Here is a 20,857-nt window from a genome sequence, read left to right as displayed (position 1 = left end):
GGTGGGCTTCTTACTGGAAGGAACATGATACTAGGAAATTATCGAAAGTACTGGCCTTTCTACAGAGGTCTAGTTCATACTTGGATTATCCATCTTCAGAGGCCTGACCTTCTCATGGGTAGGGAGACATGGCTGTGGAACTCACTGCTTCCCTCCTATCGTCCAGTAACTGGCACGGAGATATTCGTCTGCTTGAGAAGGAGATTAAGATGACAGGAGATACAGGCTTCTTCTGTCTTTGCTCTGGGCTATTATAATGTGTTTATTTATAACCTCAGTTTATGGAGAACTTCAGTATAGAATCCCAGGGAGGGAAAACAAAGCAAGTCACACGAATTTCAGAGTACGTATTTTAAAAATACTATTTTGAAAACATTTGATTTAATGATGTTTGTGATAAGCCCAACTACCGATGTGCTTAATAACCAAAGTAAGGAAGAAATTGCAGACATAATGTGTGTGTGGTCCTGGAACACTGACTTAGTGGTTAAAATGCTACCTTTGGAAGAGGGAGGGCTGCTGGGCGGTGGTGGCACACGCCTTTAATCCCAGCACTTGGGAGGCAGAGGCAGGCAGATCTCTGTGAGTTCGATGCCAGCCGGATCTACAAGAGCTAGTTCCAGGATAAGCTCTAAAGCTACAGAGAAACCGTGTCTCAAAAAACAAAACAAAACAAATAAACAAAAAAATCTGACTTCGTTCTACACATCCTGAAATTTTCTGGATGACCGAGAAGGCTGAGTCTGATGAAACAAGACTTTGCTGATACACTCCTCCTAGACAAAGGGGTAGAGAGAACAGTCCTTACTGGAGAAAACCACAGGACTGACAGTACTACCTAATATTTTTTTTTTTTTAAGATTTATTTATTATGTATACAACATTCTGCCTCCATGTATGCCCGCACGCCAGAAGAGGGCGCTAGATCTCATTACAGATGGTTGTGAGCCATCATGTGGTTGCTGGGAATTGAACTCAGAACCTCTGGAAGAACAGACAGTGCTCTTAACCACTGAGCCATCTCTCCAGCTCCTGTACTACCTAATATTTAAAAAAAAAAAAAAAAAAAGGAAGAGGGAGGGAGGGCCAGAGTTTGGTTCACCCCGAATATAATCCATATGAGGCACGACAGCCTGCCTGGGCTTCCAGTCTGGGGAGGCTGAGACAGGAGATCCCCAGAGTAAGCTGTCAAGTAAGACAAACATTTACAAGACCCTTGCTTATAGAATAAGGAGGAAGTGCTGTTGAGGACGATTTATGACATCGAGCTTGGCTTACAGATGCAGGCACACATGCACTTGCACCCCCGTGTCTGCTCGCATGCTTGCAAATAATGCACACCATGCATACATAAACATGGCGAAAGGGAAGGACAATAGGTGTGGTTAGAACTGATGGAACTCTGAGTGCTATTAGGACCCTGGACCTCTTGTGACCTCTGCTCTTGTTGATGAAACAGAAAGCTTTGAGGTCAGAGGTCTCAAATTTGCATTCACATTTTGTCATTCACTGCTGGGGAGATCTTGGCTTACACACCTTTGCTGTGGTTTCCTCCCACACTGGTGGTTGTGTCTGTGGCAGGTAAGTGTATGCTGAAATATTTCATGAGGCGTTGACCATTTGACTCTCTACCTTTCGCAGGGACCTCCGGAACAACCTGATTAGCAGGATAGCCCCTGGTGCCTTCTGGGGACTGTCGTCGCTGAAGAGATTGTGAGTTTTGAATTGCTTGCTTGGGAGTCTGAACCATCCCTTTTATTGTTAGCAGTGAACTCCAGCTTGACAAAAGAGGCTCATCTGGCCAGGTCCCCGGCAGAACAGAGAGGATTTAAGTGTTCCATCAGTATGCGTTGGGTGCCTCCCTTACACTAACAAACGCATTATCATGTCAGCACTGTAGCCGTAACTACTGTGGAGGCAATCCTCGGGCTATGACTGCAGGATTCAAACTGTACATCTTTTGAATCCCAGAAATCCAGGCTTTCCATTAATGGGGTAATGGCTTGCCATTTCCTTGTGTGTTTTTACTTCGAAGCCTAAAGAGTCTGTTTTATTGCTCTGAAAGCTCACCTCCTGCTAGTTTCTCACATTGGAAGGTACCTGCACTAAAGGCACGTAGACCATCCTCCACCCTGTTCCCTGTAAAGACAGCTACTGCGCACTGGCTACGTACACACGCCCACTTCTCTGGAACAGCTCACAACCTCTCAATGTGAGTGAGAAGGTGGGCTGGGCTGGAGGACTGACCTCCTAAGTGCCCTGTCTGGACTTTGATGACAAAATACTGACCAAAGAGAGAAAATTAGATTTGTTAACGTGCATGTGCTATACAGTGTGGGCAAAGACAGCGACTTGTTATTACTCTGGTTCACTGAGCCTCTTCAAGAAGGAATGATACTATTTTTGGAGAAGAAGCAGGATGAAGGAAATGGACTCTTGAGTCTGTGCGTAGTTAGATAAATGAAGAATTAATGATAAGCCCTGATAAGCCCTGTCCCATCAGGAACTGGATCTGGGCCAAGATTGTTTTAATCATCCTTCCCAGTAACTGATGCTTACAGTTCATGTTTTCCCTCCGACTTCTTCCTTCTATTGCCGTCACTCGTTCTCTGTGTTCCCGTGTGGTCCACACTGTCTTCACAGCCGTATGGGTAGCAGAAAGGTCAATGCTTATAACACCTCCATGCCAAGATACGGGCCAGAGGAAGTAGGCTGTCAGTAAAAGACAGTTCGGTGACAACGTTTTCAGCAAACCTCTGGCTCCTGCTTTAGTTCCTTATCCTAAATAATGTCTCAAGTACCTCCATCTAAAAGTTTAATAATCTTGTTCAGTAGCGTTTAAGTTAATTGCTGGTAATTGTGCAGGGTTCTGCCTTAGCCTGCTTGCATTGCTTTGCACAGTAAGTGCTCTTCTGGTGTTCCTGACTTGGAAGGTAATTGCCATTTACAGTCTTCTTCCTGCCAGCAAATACATTCTTAATTCCAAGCAGCTGACTTGTAATTGCGCTTACGGCGTACAGCTTGCAGCTGAAGGAGTCCTACGTGGGACTTAGTGGGATGGAAAGATAGCCCTGTAGTTAGTAGTTAACGGCTGCTAGTTTTTTTTTTTTTTTTTTTTTTTTTTTTAATAGACCCAGACTCTCTTTCTTGCAAAGCTTCAGGTCATTCATTTCAGTGGCCACACAAAGTGTTTGTCAGTCTTCATGCTTTGGTCTGTAGTTATAGATAATTGGAGTCAGGAAGATTAAGTAGCTTTTGAAAGATAAACTACCAGGAGTAGTTGAAACTCGAACCCATTCACACTGTCTTATTTGCTTTCTCAACGAATTTAAGCTGATTCTCAATCGAAATGAAAACTCATTATCAATACCTAAGTTCCATTTAAGTAGGTGAAGCTATAATGAAATTGTTTCCCATAGTCAGTGGTAATTACATCACTTAAAGCTCAGAAGAAGTGAGCTAGGATAATGAATAGGACCGAAACATGCTTGTTCAAGCAACAGCCCACAAGATGATACCTCATTTTCTTAAACTGCAAAACCTAGAAATAAAAGGAAAATCCACTTTAAAAAATCCCACATGATTAAATGCTTGGCTTTAAGATTGTAAGGAGCTTGAGCTACCCAAGCCGAGAGCAAGGTTTGTGTGGCTTAAGGTTACTTTATCCATAAAAGAGGGAAACCAGAACTAAAACATCCTGTTCTGCTGGATAACTTAGGGTGGCCTTGAAATACATAGGGGCAAACTCACGGAGGAGGGACCCAGGTTTCTTGCTCTGTGCTTTGAATTTATAGTCAAATGCATGTGTTTTGTGAATTTAGCAGCATTTGTTTGGAAATGAGCACTCTACCCTCCCCCCCCTTTTTATAGTGTAACTCAAAGTGTAGCAAAGGATGTTGTTTGTGTTGGAAAATCATGTGGACTTTAGAAGAAATAGAAGAGTATTTTTGAGATTTTGGTTTACAGAAGTTTCTAATTTCTCCATAATATTCTAAGTGAATTCAGTTACTCAAAGTGTAAAACTGATAAAAGGAATGATTCATCACAGGTTTTTTTTTTTCCCCCAGAGTTAGATTGAAAGGCGTGCCAGCCAGGCCAGGGAAAAGTTTGAAATTGCCTTTCTACACAGTTTTCACTGGCACCCTGGTTAAATGGAAACTCCAACGTGTTCCTTGTTCCAGGTGTGAATTTCAGTAAGAGAGCACAGAAGCAATACAAGTATTAGCTAGAGTTTCACAGGGCCAGTGAGAGGGCTCCACAGGCAAAGCCCTTGTCGGGCAAGCCTTATGTGAGTTTCATCCACGGACACAGCCTGGAAGGAGAGAACCGCCTCCCGAAAGTTGTACGTCAACCTCCACATGATGCTGTGTCACTTGTGTGCTTTGTGCTTATTCTTGCTCCCCCACATCGTCATAAATAATAGTTAATAAGTATGCATACATAAAAAGGAGGACACTTCATAGATTTATCAGAGGAAATATTTCGAGGGCGGCAGGTATTAGGAGTCATTAGGCATTAGGGTGGGCTGGCAGAATGGCTGGGCTGTTACCCTAGGAATTTTAAAAACATCCAGATGTTGTTAAAATCATCTGGCTTGAGAGTGAATGACAGATTTGTGAGGTCAAAGCTAAGTTAGTGTTTCTCCTCATCATTCTACTTAGAGTGTCTGAGTATCTAAGGATGGGGTTATAAAAGTCATATTTGTTAATGCGATTTGATGATTGGACTACGTCCTGAGCCCTCTCCCTTGACTGACTCTGCAGGGCATCTCAGGAGTTCTAGCACATAATAAGATAGAGTGGGTCTTGTTTTACTACTCCTGTGTTGTCTTGAATAATTTCATAGGGTAAGTGATTGAAATATAATTAAATAGCATCCTGTGTGTGTGTGTGCCCGAAGGAAGGTAAACCAAGAACCATTTTCTGGAGTGCTGTTTGTATCTCACGTGGGGGGGAGGGGGGATGCAGAAGAGAAGGGAGTTAATATTCTTGACCCGAATCGGAATCTATCAGAGCTATATTAATTAAGAGAACTAAATAAAATCATCCCTTCCCCCTTCCCTTAGGGACCTGACAAACAACCGAATAGGTTGTCTGAACGCAGACATTTTCCGAGGACTCACCAATCTGGTTCGGCTGTAAGTACCTTTTCTACTCTATGAAAATTTAAGATATTTGAACCAGTAGGTACCGAGGAGTTTCTGAACATCAGTGGCATGTTAATTAAGTAGCAACTTTAGGCCTTGTAGAAGCCACAGAGATAGGAAGCTTACTACCGGGTCATGGGATGTGGTATGCTCAGAAGATGGGTTGAGAATCCCTTAGCAGACACGCTTAGGACCAGAGTGTTTCCTACTTGAGGAGATCTTCTGTGCACAAGGACATACTTTGCATGTGAGATGCAAATGGAAATGCGGAATTTTTTCTCTTTCATAATCACCCCCTAATCAGAGCCTGGAGATAATCTTACACAATATTTTAAATGCTCAGTTGCATGAAACACAAGTTTCATGATCTAAAATTTTCCATGCTGTTGTCATGGAGCTCAAATATTTTGGGGCATGTTGGATTTCAGATTTTCAGATTAAGGACTTATAATATATCATCTTACCACACCAGTCCTGCCATCTCCCTGGAGACCATTGTGTACTGATTCTGAGTGTTAGTGCTTGTATGATAGCAGGACTCCATCCCAACCCAGGAACCCCTTGTGTGGGTGTCAGTGACCCCCCCATCGTTTTCTGCCCTCTCTCCACAGGTGGCACTCCCTCCCACACTAGGATTCAGTCCATACCTCAGAGGAGAGCTTGGCCTTTTCACAACCCCCACACTTCTGTCCTGTGCCCTTTCTGTGTTCCGTTCTGCCCCATCTCCCCTTCTCAGATAATCTCAATTTATCTGTCTCTGGTACACAGAACAGATCTCCTGGTTTTTGAATGATGCTGCCAGGTTTTCCAGAGACTGCCATGCTTCTTTTATGTTAGGAACCCACGGAGTATGTTCTGTCTATCCTGAAGATTTAGCACCAATATTGAGTGCCCATTTTCTTTCTTTTTAACTTGACGATTACAGCAGTACAAGTTAATATCATATTGTTCTTTTTACCTGTGTGCCATATCCGTAACTTGTCAAATTTTAAGTAAAATACTTTCCTATGCATGGAAATACCCTATATTAAACAAACAAACAAAGGTTAAAGAAACATGGGGTGCCTATTTTTTACCTCTACCTGCCAGAAGCACTCCCCCAAAAGAGACATGTGTCGTCTTTACTCCAGTTCCTGAGCATGCCATCAGGCAGCCAGCGCTCAGCCCATTCACACTTTAACACTCCTGCTGTTGAGTTTACTCAGTTTGCCCTGTGCAGCATTTGGCTGGCAGCAGGCCAAGAGAGGGGATAGACCTCATCTGAGGTCCTAGTTGCCCTGTGCACCGAGTCCTCCCAGCTCCAGGGCTTATTACTCTGCCCACATCTCTTCAGTCTTGGTGTGTGGTTGGTTGCTGCTGACCACAAAGGCTACTCTTTCAACGTTTGTTTCTTTTCTGAATGATCTCAAGTGAACATTGGAGCAGGCATTCTAGTGGGGAATCCATAAGGAATATTAGGTTTTCCTGATACTGGGTAGAAGAATCTTACTTAGCATTAAGGTGTTTTTAAAGCTTTTGCTTAGTACATTGTGTAGTGTACACTGAAGACGACTGTTCTCCAGTCTCACAGAGGTATTTATACATCCCCTCTTCTGTATAAGAATTCAAGCAACTTTCATGAATTCCTTATTACTTTTTGTTCATATCATAGGATATTCGAGACAATATCAAATAGTAAGTGATGTGTTTGCTAAGTATTTTAAAAAGTGAACCTATTTCCTCGTTTCCCCTAGAAACCTTTCAGGGAATTTGTTTACTTCACTGTCTCAAGGAACTTTTGATTATCTCGGCTCATTGCGGTCTTTGTAAGTAAGAATTCTTTGTTGTATTTAATTTATATTCAGTGTTGGGGGAAAAAAAAACCAGACAATGGGTTTGTAGCTTAAGAGGTTTCATGAGAAATGTCTCGCAAATTTTCAAAACTTTTGCTTTTACGGGAGCCAGCGTCTGACCTGAAGCTCATGAGGTAAATCTCAGGGATTTTTCAAACCAAGATGACCATCTCCTGAGAATGTGTCCCTCCCAACTGTAGTAAAAATGAATGAACTGGTGGCAGTTGTTTCTCATGACTTAATTTTCAGATCCAGAAGTTTTTGTTGTTGATTAATTAAATGCCTAAAATATAGCCCATTCATTCCTCCTAAAAGACTCATTCAGGGACGACATTATACATAAAGGATCTAATTCTGTCCCGTAATTTCTGCTCCACATTAAATGTCCAGCTTGTTACTGATATTGCTAGGAATGTTTATTGAGAAGTCCCTCCACGTAAGATTACATTCACACAGTTCTCTGTAATTATATAGATTATTTTGTCTGTCGCAAATAGAGGCTGCAAAGGAATCATGTTTGAAAATTAACTCTGTTTCCAGATAATCATTATTCTATTTCAACCTATAAATTATACTGATTTTTGTTAGAATCACAGTTAAACTGTTCATCACATTGTCATTATGTATAATTTATTGGGTTGAGTCATTTTACAGGGAACTCTTTCTTTACCAGATGCCTCTGTTCAGTATATGTTGGCCCCTAACCCCAGTGCTGGCAATTAAACCTAGGCCTTTGCACATGCAGGCAAGCGCCCTACCACCAAGCCACACCCTTGACATAAAATAAGATGGCAAAGGATAACCTTGCTTTTGAACCTTAGTTATAAGAATCTGGGAAGTAATTTCATCAAGGAAATGGGAGACATTGGCAGTGTTTTTACATGGCAGAATTTATGATTAGAAATACATCAAGCCATTCTTTTGAAAATATTTTAAAATTCATTGTTTTTGTGCTGCGCTGTATCCTCCTCTCCTGATGTTTTGGCTAAAATTATGAGATGACCCCATGTGCTAGCAACCTGTGTATTAGAAGAGTGCTCATCTATGCTCTTTGTTGACTTATTTTAAGATTCACGTTCCATAGGGTTGAGTTCGTACTGATGCTTTGTTGCTTCTATTAGATATGCCATGGTGGCAGGGATAATCTCCACAGTTAGTTTTATTAGCTAGAGTCATCATCCTGTGCATCATAGGGCTAGTCATTGTTTAGTGAAAGGAATGTCACATTAATGGGTTGATAACTTAATCTTTTGGCAAGGCCAAATTAGAGTGTTCTGTTAAATTCATGGTCTCTGTTTGTATTCATATTGATTTTAAAGTATTGTTCGTCTTGCTTTCTATGTAGAGTCACCCAGTGCATAGTAGAAGAGTGCCATAAAGTGGTCCCCACCTAAGAGCTTACAGTCTGCTCAGATGTCCAGGATGTAACCACAGAATGGTCCTTTAGTCCTTTATGTTCCTATTTCATTGCCAGTATTAGCAGTAGAATTGGCAGCATTTAGGCCAAGAACATGGCAGTGATGTGGTAATATTTGTGAAGATCCCAAATTATTATCAAGTGTTTTACAGTAAAAGGAAAGGGCTTGATAGGGTGGGTTAGGACCTGGTCGGAAGAAGGGTCTCAGGGTCGGGAGACTTGGTGCATAGAACAGGGATAAGCAGGAGTCCTGACGAGTATGCCATTCTGTTGACTTATTTCAACTTCGATCATAAGTGGTCCTAGGATCGTGGGAGGTATTGGAGTGCTGGATAAGAGGGCGTTGGAAATGGACTATAACCAGTTGACAGGCTGCACCTGTGCTTTACACAAAGACGATCAACTGTTACAACACAATGGAACCAGTACAGAGCCCAGCTGCTACATGATGCTGTTCACTGTTGTCCTAATCTGTGCATTACAGAGAATTCCAGACTGAGTATCTTCTGTGTGACTGTAATATACTGTGGATGCATCGCTGGGTAAAGGAGAGGAACATCACTGTGCGGGACACCAGGTGTGTTTATCCTAAGTCACTGCAGGCCCAGCCAGTCACGGGGGTGAAGCAGGAGCTGTTAACATGCGGTAAGGGAGAAACCAAACTGAGGAGCCTTTACTATGTTTGATTTGCTACTATGTTTTTCTTGACAGACTCTGAAGTTCTTCGGACAGAATCTCAGCACAACAATTAATCTCAGTGTAAACCAGTGATTAGTCTAGCCAGATGAGAAAACAGTTCTTCCATTGGCCTCCACGGTAGCTGTTCTTGGTTCTGAACAGCTTGCTTCAGGAGAACCCATTTCAGATAGTAGCAGGGTGCTCATGTGTTCTACAGTAGGCAAATGGAGAACTCAGTGAGAGGAATCCAGGCACAGGATGCTTTCACAGTGTTTGTTGGTAGGAGTGGGGATCCATCAGAGCCTTTGTGGTTGTGGTTTGTAGTTTGTGTTTTGTTGTGTTGGGGATCAAACTCAGCCTTGCACATGGCAGGCCAGTGTCCTAACTGTCACACCCTTAGTCACACAATGTGACCTTTGAACTACAGTTCAGCAGTATGTATCTATATCTTAGGGTGAAATTAAAGGAATATATATATATATGCTGAAGTTCATAATAATAAAGAAATAGTTGAATGACTTTGGGCATATCTGTTCAGTGTGTAACATGCAATTATTGGAAAAGTCATATTTTTGCAGGTGTCTGCAGACATGAGAGAAACAGAACAATTATTGTGTGTGAAATGATAAAATGCACAATAGGAACTGAATGTGACAAATGATGGACATGAAATAAATGATCTCGTCTTTTTCCCCTTTCTCTTTATTACCAATAGTATTGTCATTTTACAGTCAAGATATGTTCTCTAAATGTGAAAGAGAAAACTCAGAGAGAACAAACTGCATGTCTGCTTTCATGCTGTTCACGAACAGCTGGTGTTGTGAGCTTAGTGTTTTACTTCTGTACCTTTTCCTGTATTTTGTAAAAAAAAAAAAAAAGTCATCATATTCCTAAAGATAACTTTCTGAAAGTTAAAATAGCGTACGCTTACTTCTTTGAATAACGCAGAGCCCGCTGCTGATAGTACTATGGAGCCGTAACTGTCATGTAACTGCTTCCTGCCAGCTGCATTTTTAGCTTGTTAATAATTCCCCACTTCATTAATAACACAGTGATTAATTTCTTTGTATATATTTTCGCATATTTTTAATTTTGATTTCCACACATTACCGCTGACAGCCGAATTGTGTTAGATTAATGAACTAAGTATTTTAAGGTCTTTAATGAATCAGTAGTATTTGTATACTTTTTTTTACATATATATGTAAAATCCCTTTTTCTGACACTGGAAGGAATTGTAATCTTTTTAAACAGTGATTGAAATAAGGGACTTATTTTTTAAAATTTTTCTTTAAATGTTTTAAAATTTTCTACTATGTGCATAACTTTATAGGCAGAAGAAAGCATTTGAATCCAAGGAAATATGATCTTCAAAAATGTGTCTTAAAATGATAGCCAGAAGCACTTATTCTCCCCCAGCTCCAGTCTCTAGATCTCAGCACTTTATGATTTGGCCTCCTTCTTTGCTTCTGTGTTTGTCCGGTGGTACTAAGGACGTCCCTGGAAAGGAGGGGTTCTGAATACTGGAAATGAATGTCAGATGGTTTCATTTTCAGCTTTGTTCCCATTTGTGATCTATTTGTGTTACTTTGTTTCTGTTATAACAAAATATGCAAAATTGAGTAACATTCTAAATAAGAGAGGTTCATTTACTAGTTCAGTTTTGGATCGAGGGTCAAGATCATGCTTCTTTGGTTTTGGCTTATGATGAAGGCCTCATGATAATGGCATCATGATGGGAGTAGATGACATCTCAAACAGAAGGCCACACTGTTAGGAGTCAGGCTCTGGCTGCTATACTAACTCATTCTCATCAACTCGATCCAGGAGACCAGTTTCCGAGGGCGGAACCTCTAGTGCCCTAATACCCTCCCAGGAGACTCATCATCTTATATATTGCTGTACTGGGTACCAAGTTTCCAGGACATGCATGACCCTGGGACCCTGGGAGCACATTGCTATGATTTGATTCAGTAGTCACCTTGGTACTAGCATTAGACTGCTGGTCCTGAGGAATGTTTGTGCTTCTGTTTCTGTCGGTTTCCACAGAGCATCTGTAGCTTCCAAAGGCAGTGCGTGAATTGCTTTAGCTTTCTTTCACTCCGTTCTTTGTTTCTCTGTCTCTAGATCCTCCCCTTGAACTGCCATCTTTCTACATGACTCCATCTCATCGCCAGGTTGTGTTTGAAGGAGACAGCCTGCCTTTCCAGTGCATGGCGTCGTACATAGACCAGGACATGCAAGTGCTGTGGTATCAGGATGGGCGCATCGTCGAGACTGATGAGTCTCAAGGGATCTTTGTGGAGAAAAACATGATTCACAACTGCTCCTTGATTGCGAGGTACAGTGTGCCTGGGTTTGTTGCCCTTTGGGAGTTGCAGTGCTTAACTGGAAATTAATTAACCATCTCCTCATCCGGTTTTGGAAGAAAAAGCTGAATATAAAAGAGAAACACTTAAAGTTGAAGTCTTTTTCTTTAAAGTTTTAAGAGGAAAATGTAAACTTTTAGTGCCAAACCTAATTGCTAACCATTTCTGCTGCTAAACTTTTATTTCTCTTTGAGGAATCACCACACTTCCACTACTTCATCCTCTGATTAATGCTATGTTTTAAGATACTTTATCTTCCCACCTACTTACTGTTAGTGTAAGAGTATAATTCTGAGCTGTCAGCCCCATGGCTTGTTAGTCTGAATGAACTCAATACAGTATAAAAACAGTTTAAAATTGTGTGTACTATCACTCGGGAGTCCTGGGAGTGAGAGATCCTCTTTGTTCTCTCTCCTTGGCTTGCTCACTGCCTACTTGCCTGCCTAGAGTTTGGCTGGAGTTTTTGCTAGAGTAAGCTGCAGATTCCACACAGCCAAGACAAGGATGCTGCGAGAAACTTGCTGAGAAAGGGGATTCTTGGAACCTAAAATCAACTCTGGGAATTTTAGGAATGCATTTTTTTATTTTACAGTTTCTTCTTTGAAAACCTGTACCTCTTTCCTGGAAGCATATTTTCATTTTATGTCTTCTAATGTTTAGAATAGATGCTTCTGCACTCTTGCTCTCCAGCTCCAGTAGATGAGTCATCTTGCATGGGGAGGGGTCATCACTCCTGACTACTTTTTTTTTTTGAATATGTTGTAAGGATGAGGGCCTGCTTGTTCATCCCGGTTGCCCGGGTAGCTTACACCTGAAATAAAAACACAGAAATTGTATTAATTAAATCACTGCCTGGCCCATTATCTCTAGCCTCTTATTGTCTAACTCTCACATCTCAGTTTAACCCATTTCTATTAATCGGTGTATCACCACATGGCTGTGGCTTACCGGCAAGATTCTAACCAGCGTCTGTCTGAGGCGGAGGATCCATGACTTCTCTGTGACTCTTGATTTCTTTCAACCGGAATTCAGTTCTGTCTTCTCCACTTACCTAAGTTCCGCCCTATCAACTAGGCCAAGTCAGTTTTCTTTATTCGTTAACCCACCAATGAAAGCAACACACAAACAGAAGGGACTCCTACACCATGAATATAGTTTTAAAAAGTATTTGTACAGTAATCATGTTGGGTTAAACCGCTGACTTTATTATAAATGTGTGATGAAGAAAATATTGATAAAGCATTCAAATTGCGGCTTACTCTGGGCCCACCGAGAATTGACATTTTTCAGCAGTCACATTTCAAATGATTATGTAAGCATTTATGGAATATCATGTTTGTATTGCTTCTTAGCTCGCAGAATCTAAAATATTTACAGTCTCGTCATGGAACATATTCCATGACTCCATTCTTCTGGTTCTGTTATATTCCTCTTAGGAGAATGAAATTTTTATTTGGCTGGACAGTTAGCTTGGCTAACCTCCCACTTCTGGCTCTGTGTCTCTGGAGGTGGTGACTGAAATGCATGTTGAGTGCAGGTGTCACTGGGGTTTAAACGCATGACTGCACACATGCTAGGAAAATGCTCTTCACAGAGCTCCATCCATAGCCCTTGAATATATTCCCTGTCTAAGACATCTGAACTTTTACTTTTACTCTGGTATTCTAATTTTTCAGGCTCCAAAAGTTGTGTATTTCTGGTGTTAGAGGAGCCTTGGGCCAAAGCCATTAATACTGCCCAAGTTATTTCCCATTGCCAATCCCTTCTTCCTCCATCACATTGTCTTTAGTTTCTGGCTGCTTTTGCTTATTTTTTATGCATCCTAGTACAGAATCCACATACTTACACTTCATTAATGTGTTCAGAGCTGCGGCTGCTGACTGCAGGAAGAAGCTTAATATGGGCTCGACCTTAGCTTCTGAACTCCTTATTAGGGGTGTTGTTAATTGTAAGAAATGATGTATTCATTGTTATACTGTCTTTACTGTGGTGATAATTACACAGGCATATACATATGTCAAAACTCATCTAATTACACACTCTTAGGGAGTTTATCGTATAAATAAGCAATAATTGACACACCACAACAACAAAACTTTAAACATAATAGATTCTTCTATATACAAAGAGCTTTGGTTAATTTAAAAGTCTAAGTTGTATGACTAAAGTGGATTTACTTTATAAATTTGTTTCCAACATTATGCTTAAAGTATGTATAAATCTCTTTTACAGCAGCACAAAACATTAATTCTAAGAGAAACTACTTGGCCTAACATTTTTCTTGGTAGAAACACTTGACTGACATGACAGTGTTTCATATGAAGATGGAGCATCCTTTACCCCAGGGTGTGTAGAGAAAGGAAACACATGGCTGTTGAAGAGGGTGAGGCTGAAGCTTCCTTATAGGTCTCTTGATGTCAACCATCCTTCATCTGTAAGACTTGATTGTTGTAGTTTTCCTACAAGATGAAACTCAAGCTGCTGTTTTCTTCTTGAATCTCCTGTTTCCAGACCTGCTGTCTGGAAGATTCCTGGGACTTTTAATCCAGTGGATGCTTTTAGACATTGAAAGCATTGTTACAAATTATCCACAAAAACTTTGGCATAGTATATAGTTTCGTGATTCCCAGAAAGGTACCACCTACACCAGGACGCACATTAGTCCTCTGAGGCAGTGGCATTTGTTGGATACCACAGGGTGCCAGCTGTTAGTACAGCACTGTGTCTTCATCAAAATGTGTCATGTCCCTTTTGATGGTACCATGTTTTGAGATGGTGGGCCTTTAGGCTGTTGTGATCCAGTGAGTACTGTGTCAAAATCACAGAAGAAAAGAGTGTCTTTTGCCTAATTAGTCTCTGAGATATAATTATTTTCAGAGTGGCTGACAGGCAGTCACATCCCCTGTGGAATCTTAGTGTTTATTTAAAGATAAGTTAAAATTTTAATTTTTTGTTTAAGTTTTAATTTTATTTTTTAAACTGTGTTTCAAGTGGCCAAACTATTAATTTATTAGCATGTAGATACTAGGATATTTTTGTTGTTTTTGTGAGCTTAGGCTGGCCTTGTGATGCTCCTGTCTCAGCTACTCTGTGTTGGAATTACAGGGGTTTGCCACTGTGGTTGACTATGCTCAGTTTTGACATTTGTCCTACCGGTTTGAACTACCAGACATTTTCTTTCTGAGGATTAGGTACATAGTAAAGGAGTGTCATAGTGAAGGCGTTTGAGCTGATCTTGCAACCTGGATTATGTAAAGTTTTTATCACCACAGTTTCTGTGTATTTCATCCTAGTTCAGTATATCTGCACAACATAGAATATCTTTGAATTTGATGATTATTTAATAAAGCATTTTCCTTTTTATGTCACTCATCATTAAAATATTTATTACAGCTGTTGACTTGTTTCTTAACTTAGGGAAGCTAATATTCATTTTCTTTGATGATTCAGAATATAACAGTGCCTCAGAGTCTTTATTGGAATGCTAGCTAGCCCTTGATGATTTAGGAGACCAGATAAATGTGTATTCACTTCCAGACATACATAATTTGATAAGTTAATTAAGATGATACATGCTTTATATCTAATTATTTCTTTTCATTTGTGTCTACATAGCAGTAAAGTATGGTGGATCATATAGAGGAAAGGAGGTTAATTGAAGGCTTTGACACTTGGTCTTTAATTAATAGGTTTATATTAGAGAATTATGATTTCATATTGAGAATGAAATTTACTGACCATTATGGAGACATACAGCTCTAAGGAGAAGCATGGCTTCCCATAGATACTTCTTTAGGAATCATTAATTGGCCATTTACTAATCGTTTCTGAGACTTACATTTATTCAGCATATGCACATGTATTCTTGCATGAATGTCACACTATGCATGTAGAGGTCAGAAGACTTTGCAGCAATTTGATTCTCTCTTGCTACATATGGGTTCTGGGACTCAAACTAAAGTCACCCAGCATGGTGCACTCACCTTTACCTACTGATTGACTTGTTTTTCTGCATAATCTTTTTTGACACAGTATTTTCTGCTAAACACATTGATTGATTGATTGATTGATTGATTGATTGATTGATATGTGTGTGAGTGCTTTGCCTCCATGTACATATGTTCACATTGTGCATGCAGTACCCTTGGAGATCAGAAGAGGTCATTAGACCATCTGATACCGGGAGTTACAGTTGGTTTGTGAGCAAGTGCTCTTAACTATTTGAGTGCCATCTCTCCAGCTGTGTCTCCTTACATATTTATTTTTAAAAAACCTCTTCATAATGGTCCTTTTTTCATGAATATCTTGTTTGGAATTTTGAAAAGGTGTGACTTCCAACAGTGTTTCCACCTCTGGGCTGGCTGGTCTATGTCCCATCGTGCTTCTGGAATCCCTTTGTGTAATGAACCATTGTGCTCTGTTCCTGCTCCTCTCGTGGCTCTGCTTTATCTGTAGGACACTAATGTTTTTCTCTTTTTAACAATTTTTTTTTCCTTTTTTTTCTGCAGTGCCCTAACCATTTCAAATATTCAGGCTGGGTCTACTGGAAATTGGGGCTGTCATGTTCAGACCAAACGTGGAAATAACACAAGAACTGTTGATATTGTGGTATTAGAAAGCTCTGCCCAGTACTGTCCACCAGAGAGGGTTGTGAACAACAAAGGTGATTTCAGGTCAGTGGCATGGAAAACACTGGGAAAGGCTGGTTTGCTCCAGAGCTTTGCGTTCTCAAACACATAATTGGTTGCTCATCCTCAGTAGTAAAACTTGATAAATACGTGTGTGTGTGTGTGTGTGTGTGTGTGTGAGCATTCATTAATGCCACCGAATAAGTCTTTCACGAGCATTGCGCTCTATCTATGCTTATATTTAGTACTTGAAAGTGTAAAGTGCTACATTTGTTAATTTTGTGACGTTCAACGTCTTTTATCAAGTAATCGTGTTTTCCATTTATGTTGGGTTTTGTCTTTCATTCAATTCTTGAGTGTATTCCATGCTTAATTGATTAATGAATTATGTATCTTCTGATTCTCCTTAAGGTATTGTAGCATTAAACCACCGCTGCGTTAAAGTCGTTTGGTTGTTGCTTGATTTGTTTATGGAGTTTTTGATCATGGTTTCTATGTTGACATGAGTGATCTCTCAGCAGTTCCGCTGCTACACATCAGTTATAATTTGTATTAAGTATGCACAACTTCATTTTCGATTTGAGAAAAAAGAACAGTTCAGATACAAAGCTTTCTCCCAGCTCTGACAGGCGATGCACCAGGTTGGAATGACTCCTGGCAGAGTAACTTTTTACTGATAAATTCTATTGAATACTGTGATGGAGGTGTCAGAAATTCACTACAAGGTCTTGTATGTGAAACCTTAGTATAGGATCTCTGTGTAGAAATAGTCGGAGCTTAATGATAAGGGATAGGCAGGTTCTGCGGGAATCCGTGGGTAAAGCACACACAGTGACTTCTCCAGTAGACTCAGAAGGCAACCGGTACCCATCGTGCTGTGTTTCCACCCGGGAACACCCCTCTGAGACTAGCACCAAGCCTGCTGTTGAGTGCTGGTCTTTAGTCTCTCTGTTTAGCACAGCCCAAACTTCCCAGACTGTAGGAGGGAAGCAGAGCTTCAGCTAAGCCTGCAATGTAGCCACAGCCAGTCACACTTCGTTCAACAGATCACAGGAGTTCACCCCTCTCGTGGCCAAAGCAGCCATGGATAGGGTCAGTTGTGCAAATAGTGTTTCCTCAGGGTTGTCCTGAAGGACCTGTGATGGCATCTTCTCTCTTCACATTTCCTTGTCCAAAAGGCCAAATTCTGTTTTTATTGAGCAAGAATCTTATCATATTTGTTCTATAATTCCAAAGATATAATAACATTGATTAAACAGGAATAGAATGTGATACATGGCTGTGATATAATTACCTTGAACATTGCTAGTGGCATTTAGATTTTTATTTTAGAAAAATTATTTTACTGTGTTATGCTATCAAAATACTCTCAGGTGATAGACTGAATAAATGGTTCTGTAGTAACTTTAATAAGTATTGTGATCTTTACTCTCCCAGGAGTTTTTTTCTTTGTGATTTTTCTCTGCTATCATATTCATGTCTCAGTCTTTTTCCCCCCTCTGTGCCATTACCATCCTTGTTAACCTCTGCCATCCTAGGTTTTCTTAGACGGTTTTGTTTCCACCTGTGTAGATGGCCCAGGACGCTGGCAGGCATCACAGCTTATCTTCAGTGTAGCCGGAACATTCATGGCAGTGGGATCTACCCGGGAAACACACAGGATGAACGGAAGGCATGGCGCAGATGTGACAGAGGGGGCTTTTGGGCAGATGATGATTATTCTCGCTGCCAGTATGCAAATGACGTCACCCGAGTTCTGTATATGTTCAATCAGGTAACTATTGGACATTCTGGTTCACCTGGGTTGTTGATGAAATACAGTATCTTTTCAAAATATTTATTTATTTATTCATTTATTTATTTATTATGTATACAATAGTCTGTCTGTGTGTATGTCTGCAGGCCAGAAGAGGGCACCAGACCTCATTACAGATGGTTGTGAGCCACCATGTGGTTGCTGGGAATTGAACTCAGAACCTTTGGAAGAGCAGGCAATGCTCTTAACCTCTGAGCCATCTCTCCAGCCCCTGAAATACAGTATTTTTTAAATGCCACATAGTGAGTGTTAGGTGTACATTCTTTTATATCTTTGGGACCAGGGTATTCTGTGGTAACCCATCTTTTCCCTACTACTGCTCGACCAGTCAGAGTCCCAGACATATCTGGGTTTCTTGTTATATATTTCCATAAGCCCTCTGTCAGAAGGGATCGCCTAGAGTTCTCGGCTGGCCTCATTTCCACCGCTTCTGCGTGTCCCCTTTAACCTCCCCTGGCCAGGATGTGGTGTCTGTGTTAGGTGTTTTCTCTGCTCCTCAGTTCCAGCTTACCTTTTCTGCTCTCAGAGTATCAGTCAGTAAATTAGCTGAAAGACACCCCCGGCCGAGAACAGAGAGATCAGGACTACAGAAGTGGCTCCTGCTTTATGCACCACTCGCAGCTGGAGAGCTGCGAATGGCTTTTCTGGACAACTCGGGGGAGGGGGAGGAGGTTTGTGTTTTATCTGGCTAAGCAAAGGGTCGATAGTGCTGTATGTTAGCCTAGTGTGTCTATAGGTATTACTTTATGTCTGAGTTTAATTTTTTTGTTTTTCTTTTTGTCAAAAATATGTCTTTTGAATTTAAAAAATCATTTGAGACATCTATTGGTTTTAATTCCTTGGAAGATTTTGCAGGACAGTTAATGATATCAACGTTAGTCCTTATGTACAGTTCTTTGTCTTTTGCCATAGATGCCCCTCAATCTTACAAATGCCATAGCGACAGCTCGCCAGCTGCTGGCTTACACGGTGGAGGCGGCCAACTTTTCTGACAAAATGGATGTTATATTTGTGGCTGAAATGATAGAAAAGTTTGGAAGATTTACCAAAGAGGAAAAATCAAAAGAGGTATGTTCCTAAGTTCAGACTTGCAGTGTGCATTTCAGCCAGTGTTAAGCTCTGATGAGAGAGAGCTAGCTGGGTGCTTCTTTTTAAGGTTGGTTTATGTTTTCTGTATTTGAACTCCATACACTTTTTGATTTCCAGACTTGCCCTTGAGGATCTCATGTGCCAGTAGTGATTAGGACCTGTGTATCTGGGAGATGGAGGGGAGCTGTTAGCTCTTATACACTGAGGAGCCATAAATAGCAGAGGAAGTGGGAATGCAGCCTCCACCATCTTGCGTGTTAGCCAGATTCTTCTTGTAGCGTCTGGAATTCCCATTGTCTACGCAGCCATATGCCCCTCTTTTTGTTTTAGTCAACTGGACCTTGTTTGGAACTGCCCCATTGTTTTCCTTGTGTACCAGAAATGAGGGCTGCCGAGGAACTTCTGTGTACACACAGGAAATGCCGTGGTACCTGTAGACATATACAACTTGTATGAGTCAGTTCAAGGAAAGAATAATTTTTGAGAAGGTGTGTATTTAAATAGGACACATTAAAACTATAGTAAGTTTGCTAGCATAGCATTCCTTAGGGGGGGAAAACCCAGATTTCCAGAGCAGCAAATAAAATGTTATTTAATTATTGAGGCAAAAATAAAGTTTGCTTAAATTGTGGTTTTGAGCTCTTTAAGAAGTATTTATGCTGTTTCTCCTGAGATACAGCCATTTAACTAAGATGGATTTGAAGGCGGGCAGAAAGAGCTTAGGCCGAGTGTGAACTGAAGCCTCTTGAAAATGAAATGGCATATCAGTGCACACAGTTAAGCTGGGGCTGAGCTGTACACAGGTGGTGGGAGTCCTCACGAAGGATCTAGAAGTGTGTTTTGCATTACCTCCTTCACTTCCAGCCTCGTCCTAACTTGTGTAACCGCAGGGAACTTGCTAGCTAAACAGAGTCTGTATATTTCTTTATGGATGACACCCCAGGTTCATTGCAAGGATTTTCCTTTTTGTTTCTCTTAGCATTTTCTATTCTTGGATGCAGCTAGTAAGTTGTGACTTCATCCCTAGGAGATTTGGTGTTTACTTGGTAGGGTATAGTTAGTGAAGGAGGGGAAATGGTATGTGTATATAAATGGAACTCGGGTAACAGGCAGGTTTGCTGGAGACTGAGACTGTTGCAGCGTGGCTGTCTGAACTCATGGACCCTGGTTTTCAAACAAACTTTCCCGTGCTTTTGGCAAGGGCCGCTTCCCGCTGGGGGAAATTTTGCTAACCCTGGAAGAAACTGCTTGGGTTCTGACTGGTGCTCTTACTCTCTGCTGGTGCTGATAATCACAGGGTAGCTGCCCTCATGATTGCTCCTGCTTCCTGAAAGTGGAGTGCTTCGAGTTAGCACAATAATTTACAGTGGCGTCTGGAATGTGAGCACTGCAACATGATAACTGTATTCCTCCTGTGCTGTACGCAAATGTGCAGAACTGCTTTTCTGTACTCACCCTGGAAAGAGCAACGCGCAGGCCCATGAGATGGCTCAGCAGGTGAAACTGCTGGCATTGCAAACCAAGTTGATACCTGGAACCCAAAACCAGGCGGAAGGAGGGAGAAACAGCTGAAGACTGCCCCCCCCCCCACACACACACTAGGGCACACACTCACACTCGGATAGTGTAGACAGACAGCAGTAATCATAAATATAACCTTCTTGTAGACAACAGTAAATGGCACCATGGATTAAATAACTGTTGCCTGGTGCTTGTGATGAATAGTCTTACCTCCATGTCGCAGGTGGCAGCATCTTGTTGGGTAACTACGTAATAGTTACCATGGCCTTTTTCATTCCTGAAATTAGGATGGCATCGGTCCCGTTCAGCCTACAGAGTTTCTATACACAGGTACAAGAATTCAGGGGAAATGATGTTGTGT

General features: G+C 41.1%; 1 protein-coding gene and 1 non-coding gene across 2 annotated transcripts in view; both read left to right on the top strand.

The window, feature by feature from the left end:
- Adgra3 (adhesion G protein-coupled receptor A3) overlaps positions 1–20,857 on the top strand; it is a 101,580-nt gene that overhangs the window by 38,894 nt on the left and 41,829 nt on the right. The window contains exons 3-10 of the mRNA XM_057772703.1: positions 1,642–1,713; positions 5,066–5,137; positions 6,880–6,951; positions 8,880–9,040; positions 11,201–11,414; positions 15,951–16,115; positions 17,643–17,844; positions 18,799–18,954. Of these exons, the coding sequence (XP_057628686.1) occupies positions 1,642–1,713; positions 5,066–5,137; positions 6,880–6,951; positions 8,880–9,040; positions 11,201–11,414; positions 15,951–16,115; positions 17,643–17,844; positions 18,799–18,954 (1,114 nt within the window). The remainder of the gene's footprint in view (positions 1–1,641; positions 1,714–5,065; positions 5,138–6,879; positions 6,952–8,879; positions 9,041–11,200; positions 11,415–15,950; positions 16,116–17,642; positions 17,845–18,798; positions 18,955–20,857) is intronic.
- LOC130876644 (small Cajal body-specific RNA 4) lies at positions 720–847 on the top strand. The gene has a single exon (XR_009057303.1). It is a non-coding gene; the product is annotated as a small Cajal body-specific RNA 4 (non-coding RNA).

This window comes from Chionomys nivalis, chromosome 6 (genome assembly GCF_950005125.1).
Source record: "Chionomys nivalis chromosome 6, mChiNiv1.1, whole genome shotgun sequence".
Classification (NCBI taxonomy): Eukaryota; Metazoa; Chordata; class Mammalia; order Rodentia; family Cricetidae; genus Chionomys; species Chionomys nivalis.
This window is presented reverse-complemented; position numbering and strand designations above follow the sequence as displayed.